The 27,072-nt window shown below is 36.8% G+C and overlaps 1 protein-coding gene and 1 long non-coding RNA gene across 2 annotated transcripts in view; one reads left to right on the plus strand and one right to left on the minus strand.

Moving 5' to 3' along the window:
* The window catches only part of CPQ (carboxypeptidase Q), a 544,933-nt gene that overhangs the window by 318,984 nt on the left and 198,877 nt on the right, over positions 1-27,072 (plus strand). The window contains exon 5 of the mRNA XM_055286849.2: positions 24,275-24,386. Coding sequence (XP_055142824.1) covers positions 24,275-24,386 — 112 coding nt within the window. The remainder of the gene's footprint in view (positions 1-24,274; positions 24,387-27,072) is intronic.
* The window catches only part of LOC134737128 (uncharacterized), a 547,208-nt gene continuing 526,782 nt past the window's right edge, over positions 6,647-27,072 (minus strand). Inside the window, exon 3 of the long non-coding RNA XR_010121721.1 lies at positions 6,647-8,393. This is a non-coding gene — a long non-coding RNA (uncharacterized lncRNA). The remainder of the gene's footprint in view (positions 8,394-27,072) is intronic.

Here is a 27,072-nt window from a genome sequence, read left to right on the forward strand (position 1 = left end):
TATGTCCAGTGTCAGCCCCCTAGGAAGAAAAGAGCTCTGGGGGAACTAATGCTTGTTGAGTGCTCTAAGGAACCAGGGATTGGATGATGAGCAGGATGGCCATGGGCCCTGCTCTCCTGGAGATCATGGTTGCTGTTCAGCCAGGGTCAGTGGGGCAGAGAGCACAGTAGTCTCAAAAGTGGGTGTGGGGAGATCCATGAGGATGTTGGAAGCAAATATGAAACTGAGGGTTTCTCATTTTGAATTTCCATTGTTGTGGATGTTTCATAATGCAGATAGTATATTGGTATTTTGGTGCATCTTTTACAACAAACTTAATTATTTTGTATACACATACACAGATGTGCTTCAGGGCTGTCTGTTGTGTTCCATTGATCTTAGCTGATATCTTTAAGAAGGATTGACAACTATATTTTAAAAATCTAATCTATCTAATCAGGAAATTGATTTAAACAAAGCACTCCATTCCATACCAGATTTGATTGAGCTGTGTTTTTTTTTTTTTCCAAGATGAAAGAGTGCCTAGGAGCATGGTTATTTTTGCACCTATATCCAATTTAGCACCTCTTTCAAGTTAGGTTTGAAGTTGGAAGAATGACAACATATTTCTGTAAGATAATCTGTTTAATGATATGATGTTTCATTTCTTACTAAAACAAAACCCTTCCCATTAACTTGTTCACCTGTCCCCATTTTATCATATATGCTTAGAGCGAAGTCTCCATTAACTGGTTTCTTCTTGCTCCTAAACCATATCCTCTTTCTTAAGCAAGTTCTCCACACTATTAGTTTGCTTTCAGGTTCCCCTGTGTTTGATCTCTGTTCAAAACTAGTGATGGTGTGAAATGTAGTCAGCTCAAGTGACTTCCAGGTGACTTGCCTTCAGCAGTGGCTGCTCATTTCATGCACTGCAGAATCCCTGGGTCATGACCTGTTGATGCATGAATCCCTGTTTCATGCTGACCTGTTGATGATACCAGCATCACAGACTGCACATATCAGGCCCGCTTTCTATGATGCTGGTTCTCCAATTAACTTTGTGAAAAGATGTATCCCTGCTTATGTCTTCCTGGTTATCCAGCTCCTCTTCCATTTGATTTCATCTTCAGCACTCGTCTGTTTGCCAGTTTTCCATAGTAGAAAGATAGATTTTTTTTCAAAAATGACTCTTCCCTTTTAGTTCCATTCCATAGGACCTTCTAAAATGGATACTTGCATTGCTTTCATTTCCAAAACAAAATTATTTGATAATTAGAAAAATAATTCTAGAAAATAATTGTCATGTTAGTTTGCTATATTGAATATTTTTTGGGACTTCTAGATTTAATGTATCACATTTCACTAATTGAAAGAAAATTATTATCAGCAAGATGAATCTGTTTAGGAGTGTTTACTTATTTCTTTAATTTTCTAAATTAACATGCCCCTCCATAATTCTGAAATCCAAATTAAACTAGTATTTCTGGTACCTCAAGATTCCCTAAATGGAGCTTCCTGGGTCACTACGCCACTTAATCTAACTTGTGAAGAAAGACTTCAGCACTCAAACTCATTCTGACCCTGTGGACTTTGCTTCAGCTGCTCCCTTTGGCTATAGTTCTCTTTCTCAGAGCTTCATGTGGCCAACTGTTATCATTCAAGTCTCAACTCCAACCTTACTTTCTTGGAAAGACCTTTTTCTGGCCGTTGAGGTCTCTGCCACTATCTATCATATAATTTGATTTTATTTTTTCACAGCATGTGTCAGTCTCTGGAATTATTTTTGTTAACTTGTACATCTACTGTCCTTCAATTAGAATGTAAGTTGAGAAGAACAGAGCCATTGTCTGTCAAGTTCATTGCTGTATCCCCAGTACATAGTATGGTGGCTAGCACAGAGTGGTTTGATAAATTCTTGGTGAATGCATGGATATAACATTTGAGAAATGCTGCATAAAATATCATTCAATGGGTTTCTCTAGAGTGAGATATATTGGTACAGCATTTTCCAAATATATTTGACTAAGAACATGTATATATGCCATGTGCCACATAATGCAGTTTTGATCAATGACTGGCCACATGTATGAAAGTGGTCTCACAAAATTATAACGGAGTAGGCTATATCATCTAGGTTTGTTAAGTACATCCTATGGTGCTTGCACAACAAAGAAATTGCCTAAATGACACATTTTTCAAATGTATCACCATTGTCTCCTACTATTGGTCTATATGACTGTCATTATGTCAGTACCATAATGTTTTGATTACTGTAGCTTTGTAAGACATGTTGAAATCAGGAAGTGTGATGTTTCCAGCTTTGTTGTTTTTTCTTATAATTGATTTGGCTATTTGTGGTCTTTTGTGGTTCCATATAAATTTTAGAATTGTGTTTTCTATGCCTGTAAAAAAAAAAAAAAAAAAAAAAAAAAAACTTCTGTTGGGATTTTGATAGGGATTGTAACCAAGCAGCTTGGCTTCAAAAATGCATTTTAAAACTTTTTTTCTCCTTTCTCTTTTCTTCCTAATCTCAAGATGTAACCTTGAAGCCAACTTCAGAAGCTTTTTCCCCTTAACCTTAAAATAAGACTTCACATCCCTTTCTTTCCCATCATTATCTAACTGTATGCTAGTGTCTAATTATGTGCTTACTTAAAGTTCTGGGACTTAATCTTGAGACAGGCAGACCAAACCTGGAAACCCTGCTGCAAAATTTCAGATAACCTCAAGGTAGCTAGTCAACAACCTGGCCATTGTTGAGATGATGCCAGCCCATGCTCCAGGTGGACCAAGACCCGATATAGCAACCAAAACAAGACACGCAGATCTAGTACTTAGCGCAACTCCTGCTTGCCTTCCACATCAAGTCTCCCCTTTTTAAATCCTTACCTTCTTCCTAGAAATTCAAAGTTGGTTACTTTGGATAGGGAATCTGGCCACTTCCCCATTACTAGTTTTGGTTAATAAAGTCACTTTCTACCAGACCTCTCTCTTCTTAATTGGACTCTGCAAGCAGTGAGTGGCCAGACCTGTGTTCAGTTACAAGATGACATTGAATCTTTAGGTTGCTTTGGATAGTATGAACATTTTAACAGTATTAATTTTTCCAATTTGTGAACTGCAGCCTGTAAGTTTTGATATACTGTGTTTTCATTTGTTTATATTGAGGTATTTCTAATTTCCTTTTAGATTTCTTTTTTGACACAACAGCTGTTTAAAGGTATGTTCTTTAATTTCCATATATCTGTAGATTTTTCAGTTTTTCTTTTGATATTGATTTCTAGTGCCATTCCACTGTGGTCAGAAAAAAATACTTGGTATGATTTCTACCTTCTTAAGTTGGTTAGGACTTTTTTTGTAACCTGGCATGTTACCTACCTTGGAGAAAAATTTGGGGGCACTTAGGAAGAATGTGTATTCTGCCACTGCTGGGTGAAATGTTCCATATGTATCTGTTAGGTCTGTTTGATCTATAGTATTATTCATGTCCTCTGTTTCCTTACTTATCTTCCATATTGATGTCCTCTCCATTATTGAAAGTGTGGTATTGAAGTTTCCTACTATTACTATATTGCTGTCTATTTCTTCCTTCAGTTCTGTCAATGTTTGCTTTACAAATCTAGGTGCTCTGATGTTGGATGCATATATATTTATAATTCTTATATCTTCCTGATGGATTGACCTTTTTAATCGTTGTATATGTCCTTCTTTGTCTCTTGTGATAGTTTTTGACTTAAAGTATGTTTTGTCTAAGGATAGCCACCCATGCATTCTTTTGGTTACCATTTGCTTAGAATACCTTTTGCTAGCCCTTCACTTTCACCCTGTGTGTCTCACTAAGTCTAAAGTGAGTTTCCTGTGGAGTGCATGTAGTTGGGTATTTTGTTTGTTTTCCATTCAGCTACTCTATGTCTTTTGATTGGGAATTAATTCATTAAAATTCAATGTAATGATTGGGAAGGGGAGGACTTATTATTGCCATTTCATTAGTTGTTTTCTTTTAGTCCTATAGTCCTTTTGTCAGTCTTTTCCTTTCTTACTGTCCTCGTTTGTGTTTTCTTGATTTTTTTTGTATTCATATGCTTTAATTCTTGTTGACATTTTTAGTGTTATACCTTTTCATGGGTTTTGGAATTTTGGTTTGCTGACTCATTTTGAGTGGGATGTTTTTACATTCACTTTTTATTACCTTTTTTTCCCCTCTCTCTGGGCTTACTCTTGTTTTCCTTGAGGTTTTGTGATCACTTTTATCTGGTCTGAAAGACTTCCAGTCCAGACCCAGGTTTTATTATGTTCTATCAGTCACCCTTACCAATGGTGATATTGGGGATATCACATACTCTGTTACCAAGCGAGCAGGTGGTTTGATTCTGTGCCTGGTTCTGAATCATATCTTTGTCAACTTTTCCCTCACAGGCTTAAATTTTTATAAAACTGCTCCTCTTAGTGTGTTGTGTTTTTTGTTGTTGTTATTGTAGTTTTGTTTTTAGCTTCTTCTTATTAGCCCAACTTCCTTGTTTGGCTTTACAGTTAACCTGGCTTAGGTCTCCTTATCTCCAGTGAGCCAATTTTAGATTGTCTTATCCTGTAGGAGCAGAATACCCAGCAGTCAGTGCTGGCTTCTAAATCTGGAGCCTTGCAGGTTCCCTGACTTCAGACTTACTCACTGCTTGTGATTCTAATGCATTTCTAGTCCACAGAGATGTTTATCTGGTTCTTGGAGACAAACTATAAACTTTTTATGTTTACTTTTTATGTTTCATCTCTAATTATCACATGTTTGGAACAGGAGGAGTTTTATAATGGTGTGAATTTGCTGCATCATGTTGACCAGAAGTCTCACCATTACTTTTGAAGCATTTTAAAGCATATTTCTGTCCTAATTTCTTGTCCATAGCTCTGTATGATTCTGACCTTTGAAGACTATAATAAAGGTTCATCATTTTTAATGTACTTATTGTTTATACTTATCACTGAGAGAAAATACGTTACATTACACAGTAGTCGAGAATAAACTTCTTTAATGGGTTTATGTGACTAAAATTGTAAAGGTCAGGGGAATTAATGGGAAATTTGTTTTAATTATGCATTGATCACAAAACATAATATTGTTTTCTTTAAGGAACTGAACTAGCTGGATTCTGAATCATATTTTATTACTAAACAGAAACAAACTCAGATTGATTTATTGACTCTGCTGTATGCCAGGCCTTGTGAGGAATACATGGGAAGGAAATAAAAAGGTCTCTCTCATTAGAAAGGCCAGTGTTTCTCAGCTGAAGGCTGAGGTTGGAGGGTCTCCTCCTCCCCTCTCCCCAGTAGAAATCTGTGAGAATCTGAAATAGGAGGCTTTTTTATTTTCAAACTATGTACCCTATCTCCATTTCCCAGCCCCCTACCACTAGGGGAGTGTGTCTGTTGCCCCTCAACTGCTTCAGAACTACTATCAGAGCCACTTTTAACAAGAACATACACCATAGCAATTGGGCATTATGAAAACAATAAAATATGTAATTAAATTCTAAAATGAATTAGGACGCTAGATGGATTGAGCATACACTGGATACTAGGCAATGCATTAGGACCTTCCTTGCAATTGCTGTTACATCAACTCTGTGGACGGATGTTAACATCCATTTTTAGATACACAAAAGAGGGAGTGCAGAGAGCTCAAGCAGCTTGCTGAGGTTCCTAGTAAGTGGCAGAGGTGGACTTCAAATCCCGGCCTGCTTGCCTCTGAAACCCAGATCTTAATTACTGTGTTGTAATAGGGAGAAAGACAAGGTTAAAATATGTCCTACTGTATTGTGGTTTACTGAAGGAACTTATGGAGATTAAAATTCATAAATTGTTATAGAGTTAAAACAGATGAAATAATCCTTCTTTGACAGACCACTTAGTTTTTTCTTTCATCTTTAAACAATGCTGCACTAAAATTTGTCTGTAATGGCATAAAAAAACCTGATATTTGCCTTTTTTTCTCCATTCCCCATGCTTGTCAGTCGTTACAGAGATTATGCTCAAATGTGATATCAGGAAATACTTTTAGTCCCCAACTTAAGCTTCTCATTTCTGTGTGAAATATGGCAGATTTTGATGCTTTCTCTAAGGTCCTGTTCTGGATATTCTCCCTGTGTTCAAGGCCCTTTTAGGGAGAGAGCCAGTCTATGGCCAGTCTTGCCAATTCTGTAAATGCAATTGACAGTGGAATCATTCTTAAAATTCGCTGTCACCAGGTCAAAACTAGCCCCTGGTGCATTTTGGGAAGCTTCAGTTCAAACACCTGAATTCATTTTCACCCAACGCTACCTGGTTACCTTGTAACTCCAGAGTTATTTAGAGAGGTTTTGTATATGATTGCTTGAGCTATAGCTTTTTCCCCTTTTGCAAGCTATTATTGAAATAAAAATGTAACTTAGCTATTTCATGGTGTATGGATGTTTTTAAGTGGAATAAGTTCATGCTGTTTTAAATTAGGTTCACCAAACAACATTTTTAGAATATTTTCACCTTTCTAAATAACGTGCTTCTGATTGATACTCCCTCTAATTCAAACTGGCAGTGCATAGTACCCTAAACCAGTGCCTGCATAAGCAGTCTGTATAAGACTTGCTTATGCTTTTCAGCTTCCCAAGTGAATCTTTCCTAGACAGAATTGTTTTTTATTGAATGTTTGAGGTCATCTTACGATAATTATGACATAATCAGTAATGGAAACAATTTAAAGAGTTTACACTATGTGCCAGGAATCTGATAGTGATAAACAAGTCGTCTCATTTATTTCTCACAACATACTTTTAAAGGGTAGGTTTGTATTATTATTCCCACTTTACAGAGAGGGAAACAAAGGTTAGAGAGATTAAGTAACTTGCTCATGTCAAGGTGGTAGGGAGAAATTATTAAAAGCACTCATTATGCCATGTGTGTAAGCAAAAACTGGCAGACTAATTTTTAGCATACTCAAATAAAAGGTCATGCATTAGAGAAAAGCAGTCAAAAGTAGGTTCTGCCCCATCTTTAGTGAAGCAGACAGAGGGATATGATTGAAATAACCCTCAGCTCTGGGTCAAACGCTCTGGCTTCTATTTTCAGGCCCTACCACTTGGGCAAATATTCCTCCTCTGTGGAAAAGTAGAATGTTGGCCACAATCTCCTAAAGTCATTCTGGCTTTGATAGGGTGTGATTATAGGAGGCTGCAAAGGAATCTAGAGTCATTGTAGATTTCCTAATATATGTAGCTCTATGCAATTAAAAAGATTAAGTAAATCTTGGGAGCTGTCAAGAAGGTTCTTACAGTTTATATATAACATACAAAAAAAATGTATAGGATACATCATGGTTTTGCTTGCTACATCTCCAAAATCTAGTGGAATTCAAGAAAGTTTCAGAAGGAACCACCAAAATGGCATGATGAGACTATTATGAGGGGTATAGCAATCTTTAGCCTGCAAATAGAGAAAAAAGTCTTATTTAGAAATGTCTACAAAATTATGATTGTTATGTATTTCATACTTGAGAAAGTAATTTTAGTTCAGATAAAATGAAGTACTGTTTTACACAGTGGATGATAATTTTGTGGAACTTTCCATCTGTAGAATCAAAAAGTAAAAAATAAATGTGAAAACAGGCAAATGTAGAAATAACAGTCCATCATGGATTATCAAAGGACACTATAAAGTATGGAGTTCTCCCCTAAAAGTTGGTATTGGTAGGGATCTTAGTTATTATGCCCTCCTGGTGTATGTCCCAGGGTTCCAATGGAAGTTGTCAATACAGCGTAGCTCCAATTCAGGAAGGCAAATTTTAAGTCATAAAAGGTTCTGTTTAGGATGGCAGATTTCCTTAATCATTAATTTCATTAGTAGTATAATATAATGTTAAATTTTTGTTTTGGTTCCAGTTGAAGAGCAGCATGATGATACAATTTGTACTAGAAAACAATACTAATATCACAGGAAAACATTAAGAGTTTCTTCTCTCTGAATAGTGGTCAAGATAAGCCCATCCTTCCTTTTCATAGAGGTTGACGGTGTCTTTGGAGATGATCTATCTCACGGCCTCCTTAGGGCAGGTGTCCATTCTTTACCTGGCAGGTGTTCCTTGCACCTCTGCTTGAACACTGCCAATATTTGGCAGCTTATCCTCTGGGGAGTACTGTTTCCTTGTGAGACTGCTCAGGTTTATTCTTTACTGAGCTCAAATCTATGTGCATATGCTCTTTCTCACTGGCCTGATTATTCCTCTGGGGCAAGTCTACTCTTCTTGCAGATGAAGCATCTAGCCCCTTACAGTCTTCTCTTCTCCAGTGTAATATACTCTGCTGCTCTTCAAGCAGTACATTTCTAGACACTGGAAAATCCTGACAGCTCTTTTCTGACCACCATCTCTTTTCCAAACTCTTTCCTCAAGTGTCCTGGAAGGAAATAAAAGGGAGTAAAAAAGCGTTGGATTTATTTAGAGTAAAAAGGGAGTATTACTTCACATAATCAACAGCATTATTTTATTTTTATCAATGAACCTTAAAATCTTTAAAAACGTTTTCCCATGACTGAGATACTGTTAGCTCAATATGCTTGTGGCCACCACCTGAGTTTCCTGATTGTTGCCAGACAGACCGCTATCAACTCACCCTCTCAAAGTGCAGTGTGTGCTTCAGATTTATCCCCACTGAATTATCTTGTCAGTTTTAAGCTATTATTTCTGCTTCAGGATATTTTACAATCTTGATTATTTGGTCCAACATATTAATGATTCATCTTATATTTTTACCATCTTAAAATTCATAAGAATATCTCCAAGGTATTGATGGAAATGTTAAACAAGGGCTGAGTTAAGTTAAGCAATGCTAACATTCAAAACTTAATGAGAAATATAATTTAGTGAGAATGGTACTTTGATGCTTGTATTTCCTTTAATCTTGCTCTAATTTATAGCCTATTAAAATATACTGTTTATGCTAATAAATACAAGTTAAATTTTAAAATACATGTTTTTGTTTGTATTGTTGTTTTTTCAAAAAATGCACAATTGAGAAAAAAAGTCCACTTTTATTTTTTTTTTAAGGTTTTCCACAGGTTGTGATTATTCAACACATGGCTACAGTCGACTGATGAGATTTAATTGATTTAATGTATGATAATATAATCTAATGACAAGTCAAAATAATTAGGCAGACAGGGACAACCTCATGAGTGTTGACTTTAAAAATCTAAATCCACAACATGACAATAATGTCACAATGTCCATTGATGAAGAAAGTGAACAGTCTTTTTTTAATGATGTTCTTTTATTTTAGTTGATTGCATTTAGAGAGAGGACAACTAAACTATTCATTCTCCTTTGTGGTATCTATTAAGTTTTAAAAATTACTTTGTCTTTCTGTTATGTTTTTTAATTTATTATACTTTAAGTTTTAGGGTACGTGTGCACAACGTGCAGGTTTGTTACATATGTATACATGTGCCATGTTGGTGTGCTGCACCCATTAACTCATCATTTAACATTAGGTATCTCTCCTTATGCTATCCCTCCCCCCTCCTCCAACCCCACAACAGTCCCCGGTGTGTGATGTCCCCCTTCCTGTGTCCATGTGTTCCCATTCTTCAATTCCCACCTATGAGTGAGAACGTGCGGTGTTTGGTTTTGTTGTCCTTGCAATAGTTTGCTAAGAATGATGGTTTCCAGCTTCATCCATGTCCCTACAAAGGACATGAACTCATCATTTTTTATGGCTGCATAGTATTCCATGATGTATATGTGCCACATTTTCTTAATCCAGTCTATCATTGTTGGACATTTGGGTTGGTTCCAAATGTCTTTGCTATTGTGAATAATGCCACAATAAACATACATCTGCATGTGTCTTTATAGCAGCATGATTTATAATCCTTTGGGTATATACTCAGTAATGGGATGGCTGGGTCAAGTGGTATTTCTAGTTCTGGATCCCTGAGGAATCGCCACACTGACTTCCACAATGGTTGAACTAGTTTACAGTCCCATCAACAGTGTAAAAGTGTGCCTCTTTCTCCACATCCTCTCCAGCACCTGTTGTTTCCCGACTTTTTAATGATCACCATTCTAACTGGTGTGAGATGGTATCTCATTGTGGTTTTGATTTGCATTTCTGTAACGGCCAGTGATGATGAGCATTTTTTCATGTGTCTTTTGGCTGCGTAAATGTCTTCTTTTGAGAAGTGTCTGTTCATATCCTTCGCCCACTTGTATGGCCATACTGCCCAAGGTAATTTGTAGATTCAATGCCATCCCCATCAAGCTACCATTGACTTTCTTCACAGAATTGGAAAAAACTACTTTAAAGTTCATATGGAACCAAAACAGAGCCTGCATTGCCAAGTCAATCCTAAGCCAAAAGAACAAAGCTGGAGGCATCATGCTACCTGACTTCAAACTATACTACAAGGCTACAGTAACCAAAACAGCATGGTACTGGTACCAAAACAGAGATATAGACCAATGGAACAGAACAGAGCCCTCAGAAATAATGCCACATATCTACAACTATCTGATCTTTGACAAACCTGACAAAAACAAGAAATGGGGAAAGGATTCCCTATTTAATAAATGGTGCTGGGAAAACTGGCTAGCCATATGTAGAAAGCTGAAACTGGATCCCTTCCTTACACCTTATACAAAAATTAATTCAAGATGGATTAAAGACTTACATGTTAGACCTAAAACCATAAAAACCCTAGAAGAAAACCTAGGCAATACCATTCACGACATAGGCATGGGCAAGGACTTCATGTCTAAAACACCAAAAGCAATGGCAACAAAAGCCAAAATTGACAAATGGGATCTAATTAAACTAAAGAGCTTCTGCACAGCAAAAGAAACTACCATCAGAGTGAACAGGCAACCTACAGAATGGGAGAAAATTTTTGCAACCTACTCATCTGACAAAGGGCTAATATCCAGAGTCTACAATGAATTCTGTTACATTTTTAAAATAATTATTTCTTATGGACTCTCAGTCTAAGCTAATTTTTATTTGTTCTCTCCAGCAGGTCTATCTTTATAACATTCAACCTCCCCCTACTCCTTATCCTTGGAGTTCACTTTTATGGGGACAAAAGATGAGTTTTCTGTGCTTTGCAAAGCATGATTATGCTTCATGGTTTGAAATTAGAAGAAATCATTTTCGGACCATTCTTTTTGAGTTGTGATATGCAAACATTATAAGGTTAATCAGCATTTTAGCTTATTAGTGGCCCTTGATTCTTACGAAACTAAGATAATTCTCTTTTTCATGCAGATGTGATATTTGACTACGAATATTGACGTTAAGCTTCAATCCATTATATTGTAAATGGAAAAGAAGAGTTTTTCATTTTAGGTATATATACATAATACATATATTCTTTTCCTTGGCTCTCATTGTGTTTATATTAGGTGCAGAACTAGTTAACATGTCTATTCTGGCATTTTTCCTCCAAGATATGTAAATTCTAATAAAAAATAAGACAAGATCAGGGAATGGGGATAATAGTATTCTTTTAAACAAGGATGCAAGAAAATGAAATGTTTAATTTTTGCAACATCTCCTTTCTAAAACAAAATATACTGATGGAAATTTGGCTTGTTTCCTAGAGTCTCAACACAGGGGTTATTAACTGCGATGGCCGGGCTAGTACTATGTGAGGTGGAGTATGATAAAAGGATTAAAAGCTAGGAGGTACTGTGCTTGGATAGCAACTGGATGCTTGTGCAGGCATGGAGCCTTTCAATGTAAAGTTGGCTCCTTGACACTCTGTCCTGAAGCTTGAGCTGATTTTTTTTTTTCTTTTTTTTTTTTTTTATTATACTTTAGGGTTTTAGGGTACATGTGCACAATGTGCAGGTTTGTTACATATGTATCCATGTGCCATGTTGATTTCCTGCACCCATTAACTCGTCATTTAGCATTAGGTGTATCTCCTAATGCTGTCCCTCCCCCCTCCCCCCACCCCACAACAGTCCCCGGAGCGTGGTGTTCCCCTTCCTGTGTCCATGAGTTCTCATTGTTCAATTCCCACCTATGAGTGAGAACATGCGGTGTTTGGCTTTTTGTCCTTGCGATAGTTTACTGAGAATGATGTTTTCCAGTTTCATCCATGTCCCTACAAAGGACACGAACTCATCATTTTTTATGGCTGCATAGTATTCCATGGTGTATATGTGCCACATTTTCTTAATCCAGTCTATCGTTGTTGGACATTTGGGTTGGTTCCAACTCTTTGCTATTGTGAATAGTGCCGCAATAAACATACGTGTGCATGTGTCTTTATAGCAGCATGATTTATAGTCCTTTGGGTATATACCCAGTAATGGGATGGCTGGGTCAAATGGTATTTCTAGTTCTAGATCCCTGAGGAATCGCCACACTGACTTCCACAATGGTTGAACTAGTTTACAGTCCCACCAACAGTGTAAAAGTGTTCCTATTTCTCCACATCCTCTCCAGCACCTGTTGTTTCCTGATTTTTTAATGATGGCCATTCTAACTGGTGTGAGATGGTATCTCACTGTGGTTTTGATTTGCATTTCTCTGATGGCCAGTGATGAGGAGCATTTCTTCATGTGTTTTTTGGCTGCATAAATGTCTTCTTTTGAGAAGTGTCTGTTCATGTCCTCTGCCCACTTTTTGATGGGGTTGTTTGTTTTTTTCTTGTAAATTTGTTTGAGTTCATTGTAGATTCTGGATATTAGCCCTTTGTCAGATGAGTAGGTTGCAAAAATTTTCTCCCATTGTGTAGGTTGCCTGTTCACTCTGATGATAGTTTCTTTTGCTGTGCAGAAGCTCTTTAGTTTAATGAGATCCCATTTGTCGATTTTGGCTTTTGTTGCCATTGCTTTTGGTGTTTTAGACATGAAGTCCTTGCCCACGCCTATGTCCTGAATGGTATTGCCTAGGTTTTCTTGTAGGATTTTAATGGTTTTAGGTCTAACATATAAGTCTTTAATCCATCTTGAATTAATTTTTGTATAAGGTGTAAGGAAGGGATCCAGTTGCAGCTTTCTACATATGGCTAGCCAGTTTTCCCAGCACCATTTATTAAATAGGGAATCCTTTCCCCATTTCTTGTTTTTGTCAGGTTTGTCAAAGATCAGATAGTTGTAGCTATGCGGCATCCTTTCTGAGGGCTCTGTTCTGTTCCATTGATCTATGTCTCTGTTGTGGTACCAGTACCATGCTGTTTTGGTTACTGTAGCCTTGTAGTATAGTTTGAAGTCAGGTAGCATGATGCCTCCAGCTTTGTTCTTTTGGCTTAGGATTGACTTGGCGATGCGGGCTCTTTTTTGGTTCCATATGAACTTTAAAGTAGTTTTTTCCAATTCTGTGAAGAAAGTCATTGGTAGCTTGATGGGGATGGCATTGAATCTACAAATTACCTTGGGCAGTATGGCCATTTTCACGATATTGATTCTTCCAACCCATGAGCATGGAATGTTCTTCCATTTGTTTGTATCCTCTTTGATTTCATTGAGCAGTGGTTTGTAGTTCTCCTTGAAGAGGTCCTTCACATCCCTTGTAAGTTGGATTCCTAGGTATTTTATTCTCTTTGAAGCAATTGTGAATGGGAGTTCACTCATGATTTGGCTCTCTGTTTGTCTGTTATTGGTGTACAAGAATGCTTGTGATTTTTGTACATTAATTTTGTATCCTGAGACTTTGCTGAAGTTGCTAATCAGCTTAAGGAGATTTTGGGCTGAGACAATGGGGTTTTCTAGATATACAATCATGTCATCTGCAAACAGGGACAGTTTGACTTCCTCTTTTCCTAATTGAATACCCTTTATTTCCTTCTCCTGCCTGATTGCTCTGGCCAGAACTTCCAGCACTATGTTGAATAGGAGTGGTGAGAGAGGGCATCCCTGTCTTGTGCCAGTTTTCAGAGGGAATGCTTCCAGTTTTTGCCCATTCAGTATGATATTGGCTGTGGGTTTGTTGTAGATAGCTCTTATTATTTTGAGATACGTCCCATCAATACCTAATTTATTGAGAGTTTTTAGCATGAAGGGTTGTTGAATTTTGTCAAAGGCCTTTTCTGCATCTATTGAGATAATCATGTGGTGTTTGTCTTTGGTTCTGTTTATATGCTGGATTACATTTATTGATTTGCGTATGTTGAACCAGCCTTGCATCCCAGGGATGAAGCCCACTTGATCATGGTGGATAAGCTTTTTGATGTGCTGCTGGATTCGGTTTGCCAGTATTTTATTGAGGATTTTTGCATCAATGTTCATCAAGGATATTGGTCTGAAATTCTCTTTTTTGGTTATGTCTCTGCCAGGTTTTGGTATCAGGACGATGCTGGCTTCGTAAAATGTGTTAGGGAGGATTCCCTCTTTTTCTATCGATTGGAATAGTTTCAGAAGGAATGGTACCAGTTCCTCCTTGTACCTCTGGTAGAATTCAGCTGTGAATCCATCAGGTCCTGGACTCTTTTTGGTTGGTAAGCTATTGATTATTGCCACAATTTCAGAACCTGTTATTGGTCTATTCAGAGATTCAACTTCTTCCTGGTTGAGTCTTGGGAGGGTGTATTTGTCGAGGAATTTATCCATTTCTTCCAGATTTTCTAGTTTATTTGCATAGAGGTGTTTGTAGTATTCTCTGATGGTAGATTGTATTTCTGTGGGATCGGTGGTGATATCCCCTTTTTCGTTTTTTATTGCATCTATTTGATTCTTCTCTCTTTTCTTCTTTATTAGTCTTGCTAGCGGTCCATCAATTTTGTTGATCTTTTCAAAAAACCAGCTCCTGGATTCATTAATTTTTTGAAGGGTTTTTTGTGTCTCTATTTCCTTCAGTTCTGCTCTGATTTTAGTTATTTCTAGCCTTCTGCTAGCTTTTGAATGTGTTTGCTCTTGCTTTTCTAGTTCTTTTAATTGTGATGTTAGGGTGTCAATTTTGGATCTTTCCTGCTTTCTCTTGTGGGCATTTAGTGCTATAAATTTTCCTCTACACACTGCTTTGAACATGTCCCACAGATTCTGGTATGTTTAAAAATCAGGTCATTGAGAAGTCTTCTTTTAGGGATGTCTGTAACATTTTTTTTTTTTTTTTGCCTCTGAAACTACTATATTTTTATTTTCAATTAGGGAGAAAAATATCTTGTCCACTGGTCCTTAAAAGGTCTCAAACCTTTGGGCTTGAAGCGATGGAACCTGGAACAACTCAAGAATTGGATCTTTCTAGCTACATGAGACCCTTAGATCATACATAACCTGGGACAGGCTTGTGAGGGTTCAGTTCCCTCTCTTGTCTCCTGCCCTGGGAGAAACATTTCAGAAAGGGCTTTGTTCCTCTACAGTGAGTGGATGAAAGGAGACATGCTCCAATGGGGAGGGCCATCTCTCTCTGGCATTTTTTAAAAATTTTTAGTTTTTGTGGGTACATAGTAGATGTATATGAAAGAGTAAGGCCTAGTGTTTGATGGAACAACAGGTTGACTACAGTCTGTAACATTTTTTGACTGTCTTATGTTTAAGCTAGAATTTAAGCATCCAAATAAAAGTTATTCTCAGGTGTCATCATCATAGGAAGCCATTCAGCTACCCTAAAGTTCACTAAAAAGTCTTGGAACTTGAGATGATTGACTTCTGACTCCTCATTGTCAGTGTGGTCCAGGGACATGGCAGGCGGGAGCCAACTGCTTAAGGTAGAAATGCTTTGAGAAACTTTCATTTAAACTGCACAGACTATCATGGCTGGGTATTTTTCAAAGCTACGTAGGGTTCTGGAATTTTAGAAACCATTAGGGGCCGAGAAGAATCTGTCAGCTTATAGATCTAAATGTTCAAAATTTAAGTTAAAGGCTGTTTCTTTTGGTAGGAAGCACCTTGACTCCCATTTTTTATAATGGAAGATTGATGATATCTCTATTAGCTTGTTTAAACTGAACCATAAAAGAATCTGTAGGAGGCCAGGTACAGTGGCTCATGCCCTTAATCTCAGCACTTTGGGAGGCTGAGGCGGGCAGATCACTTGAAGTCAGGAGTTCCAGACCAGGCCAACAAGGCGAAAACCAGTCTCTACTGAAAGTACAAAAATCAGCCAGGCGTGGTGGCACGTGCCTGTAATCCTAGCTACTCAGGAGGGTGAGGCATGAGAATCACTTGAACCTGGGAGACAGAGGTTGCTGTGAGCCAAGATCACACCTCTGCACTCCAGCCTGGGTGACGGAGTGAAACTGTGTCTCAAAAAAACAAAAAAAAGTCTGTAGGGTACCAAATGCTTTTTTTTTTTGGAGACAGGATCTGGCTCTGTGGTACATACTGGAGTGCAGTGGTGTGTTCATGGCTCACTGTAGCTACAGTCTTCTGGACTCAAGTATCCTCCTACCTCAGTCTACCTTCCCCTCTCCAGTAGCTGGGACTATAGGCATGCACCACTACACCCGGCTATTTTTTTTTTTTTTCCTATAGAGATGAGGTCTCACTACATTGCACAGGCTGGTCTTGAACTCTTGGCCTCAAATGATCCTCCCTCCTTGACCTCCCAAAGTGCTCGGATTACATGTGTGAGCCACCATGCTTGGCCTTCTTCTTCTTTTTTAAAATCCTACCCACTTAGCATGACAAAGACCTGGGATATAATGGTAAGTGAATTGTTGTAAGGAATGAGAAGTTCTAGCTGTGCACTGTACCATGCTTGGATTTGATTATGGGAAAGATGATCAATATTAACATAGAAGTTACCTAAACTCTTTGCATCTTTTCCCTTACCTCAGGAAGTTCGAATACAATGTTGTAATTCAGCTCTTCTACTCTTCCTGTCCTCTCAAATGAGACAACTTATACTGTGGTTGCTGAGGCTAAATAGAGGAGGAATTCAAATACATGGTTCTTCTACTTAAGAGAAGATCATCTCCAGTTGCATCTAATCATGACTTCTGGATGCAATCCAGTTGCCTCCATTTCATGAGAATGATTTCCTTCCATAGACATTCTCTGCTGTTCCCCTATCGTCAAATCAATGTTTAATCAATTCCAGCCATTTCTTGCAAATCCACTGCAATCACATTTTATAAATCTACCTAGTGCTTGGTTTTTATGCGCCAGAGATAAATTAGGTCCTTCTTGTTTTATCCGGAGCTATCAGTCTAGTAACATGCTCACAGCATGCAACCAGGAATAGGCATGATCTCCTTTTTGTGAGTCTAATCTGAGTGTCCTTTACAAGGAAGAGGGGATAGTCGGGGAGTGGAAACAGCTCTTTTCAGGACCAGCTGAGTGATCCATGAGCATTTGAACAGATGGCCCATTTTTGTGGGAAAGGATTCTGTATCCTACAAGCTAACACCCAACAGCTTCACTGAAAAAAAAAAAAAAGCTTGAAGATAAGAAATCAATTCAAGAGGAACTCACATGTTTGCTGTGTTGCCTGTGAACACACCCTGTATGTCAAGAGCTTAGCTTTATTCTGTAGACCACCTAGTCAGAATCACTGGGGAGGAAAATATTTGTTCAAACATAGTCCCTTTTGTCTGTGCTGGGCAATAGCACAATACATTCAGCAACTGCCCTCTGAAAGCCAAGGCTTTGTCTCCAGTGGGGATTATGAAAACATGGATTTCTTGAGAAATGCCTGCCCACCTGTGTTTAGATTTTAAATTTTAGGAAGGTGCTTGACAGCCAGAAAAGAGATGCTCAGGGAAAAGTCTGTTGAGATTATAGAGACTTTTTGAAAGACCATTACCTCCTTTAAAATGATTAGAAGAGGAATTCTTGAAAACTCTCATGGAATATTGTATTAGATGTAACCTTGAAAGGTTTTATTTATCCCTTCTCTTTTAGCTTTCTGTCTAAGGCCTCAGAATGTAGTCTATTTTAGAAACTCTCCAAGGAAGGAAATTTTTCATAACCTTTCCCCTGTTAGTCATTTTTTTTTAACTTCAACAAAAGCCTGCATCAGAAGATGCTTGCTCGCTTACATGACCCTAATGCTCACTGCTGCAGTCCAAGCCTGGCTTCCTTTGCGCTTTCTTCTGTTGTTCATATTCTTCACAGTGGGACCTGTCTTAGCTGAAGCCCATTATTAGGTCACTCCTTGGCCTCTTCTCTAAGGCTTAATAATTATTTTTTTTCTCCTTTTTTGGTACGTCATATTTTTTCAACCATTTAATGATTTTTGTTGTTGAAAATTTGGGGATTTCCTGTGTCTGGAAATGCATTAGGCCTCAAACTTTGTACCCCTAAGACTTTTCCTGCTACCTTTTAAAAGACACCAAGTAAAATTAAGACTAGGAGAAGAAAGCTGCTGCAATTTTTAAAAAATCACAAAAGCCAAAAAAAAAAAAAAAACAAGTAGCTGTCTTTCTGGTTTTTGATTGAGCAAGATGTTTGTATAATGAAGCATACTTTATTGTCAGATGGGCCTGTTGTCTACTGACAATTGACCAACATGAATGTGGTCAGGTTTAGATGAATATCTGTACAACTCACATATTTTTTAATGAAGAGAGTTAAAAGCTAAGCATGCCAAGAAAATAAGTATGACTCAAAAGTGGCCCTTTCTTAGCATATTGGATGTACTGTAGCTTCTAGTTACCAAGGGCCTTTGAAGATGACTGGGCCATTATTTTAATACTTTTTAGTATGCTTCTGGATTCAATTATTGCAGATTTTTACAATTATATTTGATCTCTAGTTAGTTTATAAGGAGGACACTATCTTTGTCAGGTTTTAATATCAAGATTGTGATAGCTTTGTAAGTAAATGTAGACATTTTCTATACTTTTTCTTTGCTTTAGAACAGTTGAAATAGAACAAGATCAATCTGACATCTAATGTTTGGTTGAACTCACTTCTAAAACTGTCTGAGCCCCTTGACTTTCAAAGGTAGGTTTTTGATAATTCTTGCTGTAGTTTAACATATCACACATATGGAAGACTTTATTTATCTATGTTCAATCTAGAGAATAGTAATGGAAGGATTACACATGTTCTCACCACTGAGTTGCAGAAACAGAACACTATCAGTGTCTTTGAAGGTCACTGTGTTCCCGTACCTGATCACCTCCTCCTGTCTGCCCTAACTCCCATTTAACATAAACACAATGCTAACTTTGGTATACTATTGCTTTTCTTTTCTTCATAGTTATACCATCTTTGTATGTATTACTGAAGATCATATTATTTAGTTTAGTTGAAATTTACATTATAGAATCATAATCTTCTACTTCTTTTGTCTTCTTTGGGTTTTTGTTTTTTGTTGACTATTTTTGTTTTGAGATTCACTTATATTTAATAATGCATCACTAGGTCATTTTCGGTTTACTTTACTACTTCGTCATAGTCCATTGTGTGACTATTTCACAATGTATCGATTCTACTGATGATGGACATTTGTGTGTTTTCAGTTTGAGAACTTCTGAATGTGTCTGTATGACCGTTTTGGTCCATGTCTCATGGTATTAGAATTCCTCTAATGTTTACACCAAGAGTGGAATTGTTGGATTGTGGAATGCACATATGTTCAACTTTATAAGGATATGTCCAATTGTTTTCCCTTAGTGATTTTAACAATTTCCTGCTTCTACCAGGAGGGGATAAGAATTCCTATTGCTCAGCCTCCTTGCCAAGATCTCATTTGTGTGATTTTAAATTTTTTGACAGATAGTTGTAAAGTGGTATCTTTTTAAGGATTTAATTTACATTTATATTTCCCCGATTGGTAATGAAATTGGTCACCTTTTCAAATGCTTGCTGTCCATTCATAATCTTTTCTTTGAAATGCCTCTTTATGTGTTTTGCCTATTTGCTTTTTGGGTTTCTTGTCTTTTTTTATTGATTTGTAAGAATTCTTTATCCATTTTGAATATAAATCATTTTGAGTTATATATATATTGTAAATGTCTTCTTCTAATTTCTAGCAATTCCTCTCATTCTATGATTTCTCTTGATGAACATAAAGGCTTCATTTTATGATAGTTAAATTTATACATCTACTATTCATGCTTTGAATTTTTATTCTATTTTAAAATCTCCACACTGAAGATATAAAGATATTTTTCTCTTTTGCACTTAAAACTATCATTATATTGTGTTTATTTATTTTCCATCTTCCCACCAGAATCTAAATTCAATTAAGGCTAGAATATTTGCTTGTTTTGTTCATTTTGGTATCTCTAGCACATAGTGGGAACTCAATAAAAATTGTTGAAGGAAACCATGACTGAATGCCAGAGAGCGGAAATTTTCTTCAATATCTTGCATTAGCTCATTTTCCTAAGAATGCACATCCTCTGAGGCTATTTCCTCTCCCTAGTCCTGCCATATTTTTCATATGTCTCATTTTCATCTCATAATCAGGTGGATCCATTTGGACTCGGTTCTTCATATGCACCAGTAACAGAGGGGCTTGTCCTCAGGCTGCTCTCTGCACATCTTTGATTTCATCCATCTCCACTCTCAGACCTACAGCTGGCCTGCGGGTGGATGTATGCCGTTGCCATTCTGGTTCCTTCTCCTAGCAGGCTTTCATCCAGTGCATTTCTGTTCGACTGCGGTGTATTCTTCCCCTATTCCCAAGGCCCTCATTCCCAAGGTAGTCAGGGCTAATTTAGTCTGCCTCACAAATAACAAACCCTACATTTCGAAGAGCTAGAGTTCCCATTCTGCCTTTCTAGTTGTTTTGTTACAGCTGCTATTGCTATTGTTGTTTTCAGAGTAATTTTTTTACTCTATACTGCATTTGGAAGAGATGGTGGTGAAAAGGAAGTTCGGGGAAGGAATTGGTCAGTGCCTTCAGTGCCTCAGGACGCAGAACACCAGGGGTAGATGGGCAGGTGCCCACTTCTCTGTTGATTCTAGGCCATGCTTTTGCTCAAAGGAATCTGGATCTGGCAACAGAGGCAGTGAAGGGACTGTGCATTTTCCTAACATTTATCAGGTGATATTTTTCATGAAACTTCAGTTTACTGCATTTCTGGGTAGTCTGTTTTTGTTTTGTTTGTCAAAATCAGATCCAAGTTTATTATAACTAATGTTCTTTTATGCCTGACCCTGACATAAGGGAGATTTTCAGTAGCCTTGTGCATTGGGATATTTTTCTGGATTATCTTTTGTGAAGTGACATTAAGGAATGCTAGCCACATTCCATTTTGAGTGAAACCTCCTGCATTGCTATTTTCTAAGTGTATGCAGAAGCTCTTATATTTGGAAAATTCAAGTTCATTCAAATTGCTACTGAATTAGAAGTAGCTTTTTGTCATTACCTAGTTTTAAATCAATAGATATTAAAATTACTACTACTATTTCATTGTTGCCCCAGTTTTTTTCTGATTAAAAAAATATACTAAAACAAGCTCTCATAATCCAGAGAATATGTAATCATTCTTCTATAGCACTATACCAAAGACCTTATCCTATGGGATATCGCTTAGTTTCCTATCATTCAAAAGCCATCTTTCCAATTTTTTAACTACTAGTTTAAGTAACATTTTAGTAGATTACAGAATGGAGGAAAGATAAAGAAGTATGATCGTAAACAACCTCAATTATTCTGAAAGAAATCTGAAGGATAAAATAACAGCTTCCTTGACTTTATTGCTCCTATATATTATCTGAGAAAAAGTTTATTGAAGCACATTTTGACACTTTTAATCCACTGGAACGTCATTGGGAAAATGTTCTGAGAGTCATGAGAATGTTGACTAATTGGGCTGTTTGTCCCACATGGGATTACACCACTACTTTCTGAATCAGAAATTCCTGCTATTGCAACATGAATTATTCTTTATTCTTTATTTTTCCCCCTTAGAAACAATCCATTTGGGTTCATTACATAGCCATTTGTTATTTTGGGGGATTGTGCTTGTTTGTAACTACAATGAAGTCATACTAGATTGGGTCTGTATGTAAGTCAGTGGGAGATCCTGCAGCTGCTCAGTGAATCATTCAGTGCAAAGCGTCACCCTAATATTTTAACCCCAAAGTCCTGCTTTCCCAAAGTCATGGGCCATATTTATTTTAATCATCAAGAAGATTGGTTCAACTTTGGTTTACTTAGTACATGTTGCACATACATGTCAATCTGTAAAACTTTAAAAAAAATTATATTGAAATATAATATTCTCAGAGAAAGTGCACGAATCCTAAGTGTATATGGTGAACTTTTACAAACTGAGTACACCTGTGTAACTGCTACCCAGATCAGAAAACAGAACATGACCAGCACCCCAAAAGGTTTCCTATACCCCCTTTTTGTCACTAACTCTCCTCACCAAGGGTAATCACTCTCCTGTTTTGCGTGTTTTTATACTTTATATAAATGGAATTATACATCATGTGTTATTTTGTATCTGGCTTCTTTCATTCTTCATTATGTTTATGAGACTCATACAAATTTATCATGAATTGTGTTTTTTCATTTTCCATTTCTACCTTATTGCTATGGAGTGTCCTATTGATAAATACAACACAATTTATTCATTCTATTGTCAGCAGACATTTGATGAGTTTCCTTTTTTTTTTTAGGAGGGTTAGGCCTATTATGAATATTCAGTTATGATAATTCCAGTACATCTTTTTTCATTAAAGTATACACACACACACACACACACACACACACACACACACACAAGTCATGTTGGATATATAACGAGGAGTAGAATTGCTGGGTCATAGTTTTGTGCACGTTCAGATTTAATAGATAAGCCAGTTTTTCCAGGTGGTTGAATGTACTTACACTAGCAATGTACGAGTTCCAGTTGCTCTATCTCCTCACCAATATTTGGCATATTTTGTCTTTTTCATTTTAGCCATCCGGTTCGATATGTATTTAATGTGGTTTAATTTATATTTCCCTAATGATAATGAAGCTGAGTATCTTTTTATATAATTATTAGCAGTTTGCATATCTTTCTTTGTGAGTTCTCTGTTCATATATGTATATATATATATGCTGAATATTTTCCGTTTTTCTGTGGGTTACCTTTTCACTCTCTTAATGGGGTCTTTTGATGACTAGATATTCCTAATTTTAAAAAAAACTCTCACATATTAAAGATCTTAGTAAATATTTAGAAAATTGTTAACCAATGTGTGAGGATCTCAGTAGTGACATGTTTAACTCAAAACATAACTTATTATTTTTTTCTTTTATGGTTTATAATTTTTGTGTCCAGTTTAAGATATCTTTGCCTACTTCAAATTGGCAAAGTTATTCTATGCCTTCCTCTAAAATCTGTATTTAGATATGTAATTCATTTGACGACATATTTGTATGTTTTATAATGATCAAGATACATTTTTTAAACCAATATTCTATATACCCCAGCATCACTTTACTTGGTTTATAACTTGTCTGAAATTTGTCCACAAAATTTAGTTTCAGTGAATTTTTTTATATTTTCTTAGAATTACTAATACTTCCTAACAAGAATTTTAAAACTGTGATGATTTAAAATGTGTATTATAATTTCTAGATTTATTTAATACTTATGTCAGTTGAAATTTCCCTTAAAAGTTCTCCTGTTCAATTGGATCTAGTTTTGAAATCCAGCTATTTATTTATTAAACATCAATCTATACTGCATAAAACAATTTTTTAAATAAATTATTGTTCTCATTTTCTCATTTAAATCAATTCAACACGTTTATTACGTTTCTTCTAGAATTTGGGACAATTAAGAATGTTGTTGAAGTTTCAAGCTTCATTTTTATGTCATTTAGGTTTTAAGCCATATAATAAATTTATCAAATATCTGTCAGTAATAAGCCAATTTCTTTTTTTTTTCTTTTGAGATGGAGTCTTGCTCTGCCACCCAGGCTGGAGTGCAGTGGCGCAATCTCAGCTCTCTGCAAGCTCCACCTCCCGAGTTCACACAATTCTCCTGCCTCAGCCTCCCAAGTAGCTGGGACTACAGGCACCCGCCACCACGCCCAGCTAATTTTTTGTATTTTTAGTAGAGACGGGGTTTCACCGTGTTAGCCAGGATGGTCTTGATCTCCTGACCTCGTGATCTGCCCGCCTCGGCCTCCCAAAGTGCTGGGATTACAGGCGTGAGCCACCACGCCTGGCCAAGCCAATTTCTTTAGTAGTCAAAATTATCTTAATAAAGGTACAAAGTGAGGATTTTTATTACTATTAGGATAGACTTAGACCCCTTATATAATTCCTCAATACCAAGTTTTCCACTAATAATGACACATATCTTTAAAGACATAAAAATAGGAAAGAAAATATAAAGGTTTCATTTTTATATTTTGAATACCTATAAATGTTTACTCTTTGATGTCATCTTTGCTTAGTTTTATTTTTTGTCTTTTTATTATTTGTTCTAGGTTGTACTGGTCAGTGGACATCTGGACAGCTGGGATGTTGGGCAGGGTGCCATGGATGATGGCGGTGGAGCCTTTATATCATGGGAAGCACTCTCACTTATTAAGGATCTTGGTAAATATTTAGAAAATTGTTAACTAATGTGTGAGGATCTCAGTAGTGACATGTTTAACTCAAAACACAAAATACTTAACAGATTAGTTACTATGGTATGTTCAAAGATCCTCTTGAGGTCAGCTGATTCCCAGAAAAGAAACAACTTATCCTCTTAAAGAAATTTTTATTCATGTGTATGCCAGACATCTAAAATGTCAAATGTTATTATCAGCCACTGGGGAAAATGAACAAGCAAATAAAACTGAAGCAAATGTAACCACACCAGCTAAAGAATATGCAAGGAAAACATGATGAAATGCAAAGAAAAATCAGCAGCACCTCCTACTTCCTTTCCCTTATTCATCTTAACACATTATCAGACTATTAGGACAATGGATAAAGGCTGGTCGTCTTTCCATCATAGAAATAAAAGAGTAACCTAGGATAGAAAGAATGATTTCCATAGCCACAATAAAGAATCCATGCAGATAATTTTTTGTTGCAATGTCTGTCCCATGCATGATAGGATGTTTTGCAGCATCCCTGACCTCTTCCCGCTAGAAGCCAGTAGCACCCTCCCCTAACCTCAAGTTATGATAACAAAAATGTCTCCAGACATTGCCAGATGTCCCCTGGGGGGCCAGGGGAAGCAGTTGCCCCATTTTGAGAACCACTAATATAAACTAATAAAAATAGGTAACCTGAATACAGGGTCATTTTGTTAAAGAAAACAAACTAATTGGAAATCTTACATTGTATATATGCTTTTACCACAATTACTATACATGACAGAAAATATTTTGACCACCTACTTTGCTTTTTATAAAGCACTTTGTAAAAGCTGGGCACATAGGTTTAAAGCATGTCCTCTGTTCTTAAGGCTCTTAGAATGGAGTAGGTAACCTTCACACATACATACACACATAGTTATCAATATAGACATAATTTCAGCATCTAATTTTAGAATTGGGGAAGGTTTGAGAGAGAAGTTATCCAGCAAATAAAACTGAAAATCACACATTCCTTCACAGAAAATCTGGGAGATGCTATGTTAATTCTCTTAAAAATATTCCCTTGGCTATCTCTTCTTTCTGTTTCTCGTATCATTCCAGAAAGAAGTGGGTTCTAGAGGAAAGCAGGAAAAAGTCAAACATTTTTCCTCTTCAAAAAGCACCGATAATGATTTGGGACATTAATTTTATTTCAGTATGTTCAACCAGCTTGATTGGAAGCACAGTGGTAGAGTAAAAAGAGAAACTTTCTTTTTTTTTTTTTTTGCCTTTTCAATACTAGATGAATTCTCTTTGCCATCTTTATTTTTTTATTTTTTTTATTTTTTTAATTTTATTATTATACTTTAGGTTTTAGGGTACATGTGCACAATGTGCAGGTTTGTTACATATGTATCCATGTGCCATGTTGTTTTGCTGCACCCATTAACTCGTCATTTAGCATTAGGTATATCTCCTAATGCTGTCCCTCCCCCCTCCCCCCACCCCACAACAGTCCCTGGAGTGTGATGTTCCCCTTCCTGTGTCCATGAGTTCTCGTTGTTCAATTCCCACCTATGAGTGAGAACACGCGGTGTTTGGTTTTTTGTCCTTGCGATAGTTTACTGAGAATGATGTTTTCCAGTTTCATCCATGTCCCTACAAAGGACATGAACTCATCATTTTTTATGGCTGCATACAGAAACTTTCTTTAGACCCATTTGAATTGGACTTTAGGTCACTTTACTACATTTTGGGCCTTAAGCAAGTCATTTGAATGCTCTGGACTTCATTTTTCTCATCTGTATTCAACTGTAAGCTTCAGAGTATTTCATTTGCTCTAGATTGGAGTAAAAATTACATCTTCTTTAAGCTTTGAATCTTACTTCTTTGGTATTCGGCATGGGACCCTAAATCACTGTTAATTGAATTGAATTCAGTTGCATGGACAAATGTTAAATACCATGCAAAAGTGAATTGAGTATCTTTTACCAGTTCTCAAAGTACAGCGACTTCAGTTGCTTTTGATAGCTAGTGACCAGTCTCTTTAATTCGGGACTCAAATCTTCAAAAGATTTCTGAAAGTCTATGTAAAGATATGAATAGAACTCTAAAATAAAGAGTAATATTTCTTTTGAGTAGGCGTTATGAGGCACCATAGTATACTGTTAAAAACGTAGGATTCTGGAGCCAGACTGCCAGAGTTCAAATCTCAGCTCTGCAGTCTCCTAGGTGTGTGGCCTTAGGCAAGTTACTTTGCCTCTGTGTGCCTCAATTTTCTCATCTGTGAAATGGGATAATAATAGTTCCTATCTCATAAAGTTGCTTTGAATATTAAATAAGCTATTCACAGAGTATACTTAGAACATGGGCTGGCCCAACCCAAGTTATCAATAAATGTTAACTTTTATAACTTAATAAGCATGATTCTGACAGTACCATTTTTTTAATATAAGAGAAGATGATAATTTAGTTTACCTCTATCCCCATTAGTGATTACTTTGCCTCCTAACTTAGTATATTAGCTATACTAATGTAACTTTAGGGCCAGTTGCTAACGTATCCCTAAAATATCCTTTCTTTTTTCTACTTAAGTCACCATTCCTTGTACGATAGAAACCCAGTGACCCCTCCACTTTTTTTCATTTCATACTAAATTTTTGGGAGTCTTAAATTTCTCCTGGTCATTTCTATATCCTGCTTATGTTTAATGC

The sequence above is a fragment of the Symphalangus syndactylus genome, chromosome 7 (assembly GCF_028878055.3).
Source record: "Symphalangus syndactylus isolate Jambi chromosome 7, NHGRI_mSymSyn1-v2.1_pri, whole genome shotgun sequence".
NCBI lineage: Eukaryota > Metazoa > Chordata > Mammalia > Primates > Hylobatidae > Symphalangus > Symphalangus syndactylus.